The sequence below is a fragment of the Colius striatus genome, chromosome 3 (genome assembly GCF_028858725.1).
Source record: "Colius striatus isolate bColStr4 chromosome 3, bColStr4.1.hap1, whole genome shotgun sequence".
Classification (NCBI taxonomy): Eukaryota; Metazoa; Chordata; class Aves; order Coliiformes; family Coliidae; genus Colius; species Colius striatus.
The window spans coordinates 36,229,174-36,241,388 of NC_084761.1; the positions used below are offsets into that span (position 1 = coordinate 36,229,174).

At 39.5% G+C, this 12,215-nt stretch overlaps 1 protein-coding gene across 8 annotated transcripts in view; it reads left to right on the forward strand.

The window, feature by feature from the left end:
- DCLK2 (doublecortin like kinase 2) overlaps positions 1-12,215 on the forward strand; it is a 93,624-nt gene that overhangs the window by 44,332 nt on the left and 37,077 nt on the right. For all 8 annotated transcript variants that reach the window (XR_009818502.1, XR_009818503.1, XR_009818504.1 and 5 more), the window contains 2 exons: positions 7,676-7,748; positions 8,644-8,752. Coding sequence is in view for 5 of the 8 variants with exons in the window: in XM_061993737.1 (XP_061849721.1) it covers positions 7,676-7,748; positions 8,644-8,752 (182 nt within the window). In the remaining 3 variants the exon portion in view is untranslated. The remainder of the gene's footprint in view (positions 1-7,675; positions 7,749-8,643; positions 8,753-12,215) is intronic.

Here is a 12,215-nt window from a genome sequence, read left to right on the forward strand (position 1 = left end):
TTGTCTGTTTTGCGAGTATGGCATTGGTTTCGGCCAGGCTTCTGTGATAATTCTGAAAAAATATTTTTATTTCTTTGTTCTATTGTAATATATTTTCTGTTGTTTGATTCACTGAGGCAATTTAGTGTTGATCTCTGCCTTTATGTTGTTGAGCTATACCATCCCATAACTTCCTTTTTTCCAAAGAGATTGGCTTTCCAACTCTAAAGCATTTTCAAGAGCAGTAATAATTTTGACGTTTAGAATTAGAACTGTGTGACTTAAAATTTGTCTGATATAGAATTTGCAGTAGAGGACACCAATATCATTGGACTTGAGGCTCACAACTCATCTGCACCATATTTAACAAATGTACTTTTGTTTCTAATGAAATTACAAGTTTAGAAACTAGATTATTTGTTTTTTTTCCCCCGCACTGTCCTATGTGCTTTTAGATGATTAAAGCTCCATTAAAATAGAGATAATTCTGATAATAACAAGCATTTTTCAGTAAAATGGACATGTCCTCTTTCCCTTTTACTGTCAATTTCACTGAAGTACGCTGTTATACTTTTTCATTTTGGAATATAATTGATGCTGGATATTAATGAGTTTTCCTGTCAAATAATTCATCCCTATATGACCAAAAGAAACTGCAAAATCAATCATCTCAGTCGTGTCATCTTACTCAAGTAGTGAGTACCTCTTGTTTTATCCTATTAGGATGGATCTGTTTAGTAGGAGGATCCCAGATGTCCTGCTGAGATGAGATATAGAGAAAGTTATCTCGTGAATCTCAGGATAAATTCCAAAAGGATTGAGTGCACTGTGCAGTGACCCTTATTTCTTGATTAAGTTCTAATAATAATGATGGTTTTGGTGAAGTAGCACCATAAAGCCAGTAACAGGGAGGAATGCAAAACCAGCTTAATTTAAGAAACCCATTTTTGGTTTTGTAAGATTGATCTTGGCCAGTCTGATAAGGAAAATGGAGGAAAAGCAGGGGCCAATTTTATTATTTTGAGATTACTGCTTTTCTCTGTTGTTAAATATTTCCTTGCTGCTAAGACTGCATTACTGCACAGACGAGTAGTCTGGCTTCCTGCAATTGAATAAAGACGGTGACATGACTAAGTGAATATGTAGGTATGAATACCGTGGCAGAGAGGGAAAGAATAAAGTATGTTTCTGAGTTTTTCGGCTTTAGAAATGTAGCGCTTTGGCTGATTTGTTGCGTGAAAATCACATATTTATTTTTGTAAAGCAGGAAACTACCACACTGTTATGGTTTGACATGACAGCATTTCTGTTAAGGGGGAAGGGGCTGTAAAGATGACTCCTGTAAGTAGTTGCTCGCAACTCTCCCCAGCTCTGAGCCAGACCCACTTCTGGGGCTGAGCCAATTAGACAACTCCACAACCACTTTTTAAGAAGAAGCCGGAAGAGGAGGCTTCTTCCTCCATCTTCTTCCTGTTTCTTTCTTCTTCTGTTGCTTCTTCTTCTTCTGGCTGGTGGTGGTGGAAGGAGTAGGAACAGTGAGAGAAACAACCATGCGGACTCCAAGGTCAGTGATGAAAGAGAGGAGGAGGTGTGCTGTAGCAGAGACTCCCCTGCATTCTATGGAGAGAACTGGTGAAGCTGAGATTTATTTTCATTACTTTAAAGACTCCGCATTGGTGGTAGAGACTCATTTTGATAATGACCTGGTATGAGTGGTAGAGACTCAATTTACTACAGCTGACCCCAGACCAGGGGCAGCGATTCACTTCATTAAAGGCCCCAAGCCAGGGGCCAGACAGTGACTGTGGCCGGAGGAGGCCATATCTCATGGGAGGGACCCAACCACTTCACTGCAGACCCCGAGTCAGGGGCACTGATTTCTTCTTTAAAACTATGACCAGAGTAGGCCATGTCCCGAGGTAGGGACCCTTTATAACTGTGGCTGGAGCAGGCCGTGTCCCGAGGAAGGGACCCAATATCCACAGCTGTAACTGTGGGGAGGAACCCACAACAAAGCAGCTCATTAAACTTATGCCCAGAAGAGGCCTTGTCCTGAGAGAGGCGCCCTGTAACTGCAGGAATTACAACCATGGCAAAGAATCCACACCAGAGACATTCACCAAGGACTGTGTCCCATGTGAGGGACCCTGTATTGGCAGAAGCCACAGCTGCTGGGAACAACCCACACCAGAGAAGTTCATTAAGGACTGTGTGCCAGGGGAAGAACCCCGTGTTGGAGCAGGGGAAGAATGCCAGGAGTCATCCTCCTCTGAGAAGAGAGAAGCGGCAGAGCCCATCTGTGAGAGACTGACCACATCCCCCGTTCCCTGCATCCCCAAGCCATGGAGGGGGGAGGAGGTAGAGATATCGGGAGCAGTGAGCTGGGCCCGGGAAGAAAAGAGATCTTAAAGTGCTGGGTGTAATTTTCTCATCATCCTACTCCCTTTTTGCTTTTATTCTGTTCTGTTTCTTGTAGAATAAACTTTCCTACTTTCCTCTCTAAGTCGAGTACTGCAGTTTGTTTTGCCCAGAACCATAATTGGCAGTGAGCCCTCCCTGCCCTTGTCTCAGTCCACAACAACCTTGCTTATCTTTTTACTCCAATTTCGCTGGGGCCTCAGCCATCCTAATGAGGGTGGGGGTGAATGGAGACACTGTGCGAGAGACTGTTGTGGTGCTGCTGTGCTAGCTGGGCCAAACCATGACACACACTTAATAACAATTTTCTATGAGCTTGAGGCAGCAGAGGAAGGGAATAAATCAGCATTGACATTTCTGTTTCCTGTAAAGATCAGATCATTAGTGCAGCAGCACATGAACTATACTTTAAAAACTGTGTTGTTTGGAAAGTCAGAGAAAAATAAAATACTTTACTATAGATTAGAACCTAGCTAAGCTTTTTGAAGTTTGACAATCAACTTAGAGCTTAAGTGATAACACTAGTCATAAAGGCAGGAAACTTGCAAAAGATCCTGATTGCAACAGCATTTTTTTCTCAGTCTTAGACATGAATCTTACATTGTATTTTCCAAATGCTACTTTAAATTGAAGTATCTTCAGTTCCTCAGAATTCCTTCTGCTTCACAACACTTTATAAGCAGAAGTTGTATGCTCAGGCACAGAAAATTCCTTGCAGGAAACACTCCTTTTGAATAGCTTATCTTTAAAGAGAAAGGCTTTACTTTTGTCCTTTTTAGCTCTTCCAACCAGAGTACCCTTGTGCTATTAATTGTTCAGTACATACAGTAAGCCAGTTTTCTGTCCAACATCTCAATCTTCCAGATTTTTTTTTTTAAAGTTTTACCATAGTGTGAGATTATGTTGAAGTAAGGAATTTATGCTATGGCTTAATAATAGTAATCACTTAAGGATTTCCCCATGACTTCAAATAAATGCCTTTATTCCAGTAAGTGGCAAACACGGATACCATGTGCCCAATTACATGCTACTATGTATTCTTATTAAAGTTGTTTCTTTTTAACATCATAATTTTAGCCTGTAACTAAGTATTTTGTTTTGCAGACAACATTTGTTTCAAGATAAAGATTTAGACATAAAAGCTAACAAGCATGGGCATGAAGTAAATAACTAATCTGTGCAATATTCTTTTTTTTGTGCAAATGTGCTCAGTTTCTTATATTTTTCTTTTAACTTTTCCATACAGGTTAAACCTAGTACATGGATTAATGCATAATGGTAATAGTGCATTAGGTGGAAGAAAACAAGTGTCCTGTAGGCTGGTGACAGTTGAAAAATTTAACCTTTTTCATTGGTTCAGCTGCAGATTTGCAGTTGTGCAAATATGCAATGCTGTTAGGGTGTCATGGTTTAACGTGGAGCAGTTTCTGGTAATTGGGAAGGGGCTGTAAAGATGGCTTCTGTAAGAGGTTGCATGAAAGTCTCCCCAGCTCTGAGCCAGAATCACTTCTGGGGCTGAGCCAATTGGGCACGTCCACGATCCCTTTTTAAGAAGCCAGAAGATAAGGATTCTTCCTGTTCCTTCTTGTTCTGTCCTTCCTTATATATTGGGAGCAGTGAGCTGAGCTCAGGAAGCAAGGAGGGATGGGGCAGGAGATCTTAAAGTGCTGGTTGTATTTTTCTCATCACCCTGCCCTGTTTTTGCTTTTTGTTCTGTTCTGTTTCTTGTAGGTAGTAGAATAAACTTTCCTTACTTTCCTCTCTAAGTTGAGTACTGGAGTCTGTTTTGCCCAGTATTGCAATGGGCAGTGAGCCTTCCCTGACCTTGTCTCAATCCACAACATCCTTGGTTGTCTTTTTTTTGCCCTCTCATCTTGCTATGGCCTCCGCTGTCCAAAGGAAGTTGGGGGTGGATGGGCAACACTGAGCGAGAGAGTGTCGTGGTGCTTCATTGCTGGCTGGGCAGCACGACATAGGAGTACTTTGAGTGTTACATCTTCCAGTACAGCTGATATTATGCACTCTTTGTACCATAAAAATCATCCAGGGACTAGATTAAATATGAAATTTTGGAAAGCACTGTTGTAACTTCCTTATGCTTACTGGGGTGTACTTTATTGTCCACCTCTTTAAATTAAGTACCAGAAGGTCTTGTCATCTTTTTGAAAATAAAGTTGTACAAATAAAGCAGCTCTAAAGTTGAGGCTTTTTGTAGAATCTCAATTATTATAAATAGTACTGTGTTTGAATGTGTCTCTGTATTACTTTTTTGATTGATTAGCCAAATGACCCAAGTGAAAGGACACTAAAACCTGATCCAACAAATAACTTCAATACTTGCTTAACTTTAAGCTACTGGGTAGTCTCTTTTCCTTCAATAAGGATGTTAATGTACTTAAAGTTAAACATGTGCTTAAGTGATTTAAAGGATTAGTGCCAACTTTCATCAAGATTTCATCTCTTCAGATTTGTACATATGTGCTTCTGTTAGCAGTTACATATTAAGAATAGTTACATGCAATTATCGAACCTAGTGACACAGATGTAATAGCAGTTTGTAGAGGAATTCTGTAACTTCTGCCTTTGATTTTACAATTCAGCTTCTTTTTTGCTCTTACAGTTGATAAAAATAGTTGGCTAATTTGTACTGGTAGGAGAACTGAGGTATTTCACTTAGTGTCAAGTCCCTTCACCATTGTCATCAGTGGCTAATACTTTGCAGTCATCTGTTCTGTTACCTCTGCTTCATACTTGAAGAAAATGTGACTGAATGGTTAAGAGACTGACTCTTGATTTTGTACAAATGCCACTTAACCCAAATGTCCTTGTTCCTGCTTCTTGTTACATGAATAGATAACTCAGACAGCAGTATTAACATGGCTTGGTTTAAAGTTATTATCAAGGAGCAGAAGAGTAGCTGACTGGTTGCTGTTTGATACTACTTCTGTGCCAAATGCTAGTAAACATCATTGTTTTAGAGGTTCAGCAAAATCGAAGATCTTTCAGTCAGTGTACCTTTAGCTGATTTGGAAGCTCAGCTGCTGCTAGAAACTTGAGCATTTATTAGCATTTCATGAGCCTTTAGACAGTATCCCTATCTGTCAATTCAGTCCTTTCATTGACAATAGTGTTAATGATTTAAAATATTCAGCAGTGTAACCAGACAATGTCAGCTAAATTGAGAATGCTGCATTTGCATTCCTGGTGTCATGCAAAGCTGTTTCAACAGACACTGAGCTTAAGTCAGAGAAGCATTTTAATCCATTATGTGGTGAGTAGTGAGAACTACTATAATAGCCCATAAAGAAAACAATATATGCAACTTCAGAGAACAGCGAGAAATGTTACATAAGGGAGGGGAAATTATCTAAAATATATTTTAATTTCATAGAGCATCCTTAACTGTAACGGGAGAACTTATAAAACAGTGCATAGAACGCATTCAGTACACTTTAGTATTGATGGTGTTCATTCCTATGCCACCAACCTCTTATTAAGTAAAAGTTGATTGTTGTGTATGTCACTGATCAGCATGACTTTAAATAGAGTTGTGAATGTTCAGATTGTGTACCAATTAAGTTGCTAGTGCTGCAAAAGTAGTTTTGTTCAGCCTTCAAAATCATTTCGATATTTGCTTTTTACATAGTACCAGTTACTAAAACTGGATCTGTGTCTGAATGAAATTTACCTGAAACACTTGTTGATGTCATAAATCTTCACATGTATAATAACATCCATGGATGTACTCAGCCACTACCTATGCCAAAATTCTCCTCTTTAAATGAAAACTACTAGGACCACACAAGCATTTCTGCTTTACCATCATAGTGTATTTCAGGGCTAATTTAAAGAGAGCATGTATTGACATGAAAGGGAAACCTCAGACAGTGCCAACTGTGAAGAGATGTGTTAGACTACAACACAAGAGCACATGCTTGGTGCACTGGCCACAGAATAGTTGTCTGGAGATGGAAGTCTCCCAGTTATACAAAAATGTATGTAGAGTGTATTGTAATGATCTTGTGCTGAATGAGAAGGGAATGTTAGCTCCTGTCATGATTTGACATGAAGCTGTTTCTGATAATGGGGAATGGGCTGTAAAGATGGCTTCTGTAAGAGTTGCTCAAAACTCTTCCCAGCGCTGAGCCAGACCTGCTTCTGGGGCTGAGCCAATTAGATGCCTCCACGATCACTTTTTAAGAAGACGAAGGTTCTTCCTGTTCCTTCTTTTTTCTGTCTTTCCTTCTTTTCCGGATGGTGGTACTGCAAGGAATTGGAAGAGGGAGAGAAGCGACTGTGCAGACCCCAAGGGGAAGAGAGGAGGAGTTTTGCTAGAGCTGAGACTCCCCTGCACCATATGGAGAGGACTGATGAAGCTGAGATTTGTTTGCACTTTGTTAAAGACCCCATATCAGGGGCAGTAACTCACTTTGCTAGAGACACCATGCCAGGGACAGTGACTCTGGCCAAAGGAGGCCATGTCCCATGTGAGGGTCCACATCTTCATAGAAGCTGTAGCTGTGGTGAAGGACCCACGCCAAAGAAATTCATTAAAACTATGCCCAGAGGAGGCTGTCCCCCATGTGAGGGACCCTGTATTGGCAGAAGCCGTAGCTGCTGGGAAGAACCCACACCAAAGAAGTTCGTTAAGGACTGTCCTGTAGGAGGGACTCCATATTGCAGCAGGGGAAGAATGCCAGGAGTTGACCTCATCTGAGAAGAGAGAAGCAGCAGAGCCCATCTGTGAAAGACTGACCACATCCCGCCTCTCTGAGTAGTGGAGTCTGTCTTGCCTGGAACTATAATTGGCAGTGGGCCCTCCCTGCCCTTGTCTCAATCCACAACATCTTTTGTTATCTCTTTTCCTTCTATCTTGCTGGGGCCTCCACTGTCCTAATGAGAATGGGGGTGGTTTGGGGCCACTGAGCAAAAGACTGTCATGGTGCTTCATTGCTGTCTGGGAAAAACCACAACACCTCCACACACACTATAGTGTTTAGGTGGAACTTGGTGCAACTGACAGGAATTTTCTTTGCAGTTTACTGAAATCTGTTCAACTTTTTAGACAAATAGAAATATCAGGGCTGAATCTTAAATTGGTACTAGTGACAATGATGTAGTATAATGATAATGAGCTGTGAGAATACAAGAATAAAAACGAGAGTAGAAAAGTAAACTGGTTCTATAGGTATTTTTAGATTTTTTTAAATTTTACTTTTTTTTCTCTATCTCCTTGTGATTACCATCAGAAATTATAAATTCTTATCTACTTCCTTAGATATCTCCACATGGTGGATCTTCTTCCAATGTGAATGGTGTAACTGAATCACTCCATTGCCAGAGTCCTGAAGGTAGGACACCAATAATTGCTAACAATCCTTGCAAAAATGTTGTTATAGGTGACAGCCAGTTTAGCACTTTTAGATGATTTCTGATGACTCCAGTAGTTTTTTTAAAAATGTTTTATATCCTCTTAAGAACTTAATGTTAGAAAAATTGTTGATGCATCTTCTACATCAAGGCAATAAATCTAGAAAATCATTTCATTGGTTCTTTTGTCAAGTGGGAGTGTGTTAGTGGATCCTGTTCTTCAACAGTCAGTTAGGAATTTGAGTGATTGAGAACATGACATGTAGGGTATCTTCAGAAATGTCTTTATGGCTGGACTGAAAGTGGAGCCCTTCTTGAAATAGCACATTGTGCTTCTGGCAGAACCTTTAGCCCATCAACTCAACCTTTCATTCCTTATCTCTTTAAAGCAATAGTATTTTTTTAATTATTTTTCATTTTTATTTGAGAGTCCTTTTTTAAAATTGAGCAGTACTGAAATAAGCAACTATTGAATTTGCATTTTGTTCAGCTGAGTGAACTCAAAGAAGTGCAGCAGATAAGACTTTTAGTTGTTTTATATGCATTGCAGATGAATCTTAATTGCACTTTTGCTTTAGTATGCAAAAAGATACTTAAAGTATTTTGAGTTCAGAAAATGTTTAGACTAAGGACTTCTTACTGTATTCATTACTTTTAGAATATGTCCACACTAATCCATATTAATATTTGATTTATGTGTTATCTTTTTCTTTCTTATGTTTGAGATAAAAACAAAAGAATAAGCTGTGAAAAAAACAGACTACTTTTACTTATTGTTTTACATTTGTTACTAGTCTGTATCTGTGGAACCCATTGGGAATATATTTCATCCTGCTGACACTTCAGCTTGTATTATTGACCTTGTGTTTTTTCCAGGTGTGAATGGAAACAAGTGCTCAGGGTCAGCTACCATTCTTGAGAAGTATAAAGTGGGGAAGGTGATTGGTGATGGCAATTTTGCTGTTGTGAAGGAGTGTGTAGAACGGTAAGCAAGGAGACCTCAGTACTGCTATTTCTTTTACTGAGTAAAGCATAATTTTGTAGCAAATGTGATGAGATGAAAGCAAAGAGCAGCTGCAAAAATATGCCTATGCTTCAGGAGATCTAGGCACAGCAAAACACATAGAGCTTCTTATGTATTATTCCAGTGAAGGGACATGAAAGCAGCAGAGGAAAATAGCTTTTTGTTCCCCAAACTGAAGGAGGTATTACCTTGTAATGGAGGCTCCTAAGGAAACTCCACAGACCTTCAAGAAATCCCCTCACACAAGAAGACTTGTGGATAGCAGAAAATTTTTTGTGGCATCTAAACAGTCTTTGAGAGATACCCCCTTCTGCCTTAGCAATTCTGCTGCTATAGTAGCCCTACTGCCTGCTGCTTAAATGATTTTCACAGCTTTCAGTATACTGTGGGCAGAGTGTCCTTAAAGGCTTACAGTTGGTGCCTATTAGCCTGTGTTACTGACTTCCTTGTGCTTGCTTCTTCTGTGAGGTGGTGTGGTGAGCAGCCAGAGACTTTTCAAATTAACCCCTCAGTATTGCAGACCCTGAAGTACACTTCCGCTTAATTTCCCATGGGGGAGACAGGATACCTTTATAGACCTATGCTACACTACTACTCTTCCTCTGCAAGCTTTATGTCACACTTTGCTGCTAGTGCAAACATAACAGATGATTTGACTGTCACTTCCTCAGTGTATTTTTTAGAACCACCTTCTGCTGTCTTCACAAATCTGAGAGTTATGTCAGCTTCTGTAAATATTTTGAGGAATCTCCAACTTGTAAGCAAATACTGGGCAAATCCAGCAAATGTCTGTAAAACTCATAAAAATTCTATTATTTGATCCTCATCTATTGTTTTTGTTTAAATAAAAAGATAAATCATAGAATGGTCATAGAATAGTAGGGGTTGGAAGGGACCTTTAAAGATCATCTAGTCCAACCCCCCAAATATAATTTTGATGGAAACATCTCATTCCAGTCTTAGTAGATCATAGATGCATAAATATTTTCATTGAGTCATGAAAATGGGCCAAAAGGATTGGGTACCAAAGCTGAACCCGAAGCCTTTTCTACTGAAACTTATGTGAGTGGATCTTAAAATCCATAACGTTCTGCAGCCATTATAGCTTTTTCTCAATAATTCTTTTTTTTATATACTGTATCTGGATTATTTGTCTCCATTACCGAGAATAATATTGACAGATGATATGTAAAACTTTGGCTAATGTTCTCTTGTAGTTTATAGCAGCAAATGACTATTGTTATTTTTAATACCTGTTTGAGAAAGTGATGTACAAGTATGCAAGGTTTATAGAGTGAGGAGTAAAGACTGAGGTGGTAGCTCCTAGAGGCAAGTGGTAGCCAAGTACAGTGCTGAAAAAGAAAAACAAAAGCCTGTAAATGAAATCTGACTTTGTTAGAATGACTACTTAAAAAAAAGTTCCTGTTGCACATGCAGATTTTAGATTATGTCTCTCATTAGTGTTATTACCTGAGTTCCTGTGTGACCTGTTCTAGGTGGTCCTACTCTGATAGGGGAATTGGAGCAGATGACCTTTTGAGGTCCCTTCCAGCCCTTGTGATTCTATGATCTTGGTTTCTTTTTGTTTTTCCATGTTTAAACAGTTTCTACCAACTAACTTGGGTTTTTGATGAGCATTATCACATCGGTGTGTAATTACATCCCTACTGCTTTAAACACTGCAGGTCTGTTACAAAACATGTGAGGAGGTAATACAGCCAGCTGAGTTGCAACTGGATTTTTCACCATCTCGTTTTACTAGAAACTACATGTAAGAGGTTTGAGTGAAACTGAATAGAGCATTCCAGTTGGAAGGGACCTGCAATGATAATCTAGTCCAACTGTCTGATCACTTCAGAGCTAAGCAAAAGTTAAAGCATGTTATTAAGGACATTGTCCAAATGTTTCTTTAAACACTTGCAGGCATGGGACAACAATCACCTCTCTAGGAAGCCTGTTTTGGTGTTTGACCACCCTCTCAGTAAAAAAAAATGCTTCCTAATATTAAGTCTAAACTTTCCCCGGCTTAGCTTTGAACCATTGCCATATGTCCTGTCACTGGATCCCAGGAAGAAGAGATCAGCACCTCACTCTCTTCTTCCTCTTCTCAGGAAGCTGTAGAGAGCTCGTCAGTCTCCCTGTCTCTAAATTAGACAAGCCCAAAATCCTCAGCCGCTCTTCATAGGACATTCCTTCCAGACCTGTCACCACCTTTGTTACTCTCCTGTGGACACATTCAAGGACCTTATCATTCTTAAATCAACATACTTATCTGTTAACCTACTGTAAATCAACAAGTTACCTGTTGTGTGAGACAACACTGGCCAGTTTTGACTCTAATTGAACTGCTTTTTGTGTCTTCTCTTTGCATATACAAACCATTGTTGCTGATACACAATTATTTTAGTTAACAACTTCTCATCACAATGAGTAGTCAAACACTTGTTAAGCACTTGTTAATCACCTAGTAATAGTTCAATCAATTAGCTAAGCACTTGCAAATAACTCAAACACCTCTTGATTAAGTAAGTATTCATTTGAATCACATAAGGATCAAACTCCAAGAGTTACATACCACACCTGATGGGGACCTGTTGCCTTAGCTACAAGACCCTGGTGAATGTATTTGTTAGGTTACCTTAGCTGTTACCTTAACTACAAGACCCTGGTAAACGTATTCGTTAGGTTACCTTGGCTGTTATGTTAGTTGTTACTAAAACAAAGGTACTGGTATCTTTTTTGACTAATCACTGTGATTTTGGAAATTTTGTGTTTGTTGGGAACCAATCAAGGTGAATTGATTAAATTGATAGATGGATATTTTATGCATGCTTGTGTTGGCAGATGTGATTCTTTTGTTTGAGCTGTATAAAAACCCTGAAAATGGAGGAGCTATCACCCGTGTTTTCCCAGTGCTGCATAATAAAGAAGTGCCTGGCTTATCTGCATTCCTGTGTAGATAAGTTTTTCGTGATTGTGGATCCCCTCTTGCTGCTAAGCCTGACCTCCCTTCCAAAGATCACACAATTCCTTTTTCCTCTTGAGCTCCAGGAGGAGGTCCCTGTTCAGCCAAATTGGTCTTCTGCCCTGCTTGTTTGACTTACGACACAGTGGGATTGCTTCTACAAAGGTAGTTCTTAAAGACTGACCAGCAGTCATGGATTCTTAAGCCTTTGAGAACAGATTCCTAGGGTACTTTGCTAAATAGCTCCCTGAATAGCTTAAGTTTGCTTTCTTGAAATCCCATGTAGCAACACTACTGTCCTTTTTTTCTCATTATACCAGAAGTTTTAAACTCAACCATTTCATGGTCACTGTGGCCAAGCAGACATCTATCATCACATTCCTACGAGTCCTTCTCTATCATAAATAGCAAGTGAAGAATGACATCTCTCCTAGTTGTCTCACTGAGTACCTGTAACAA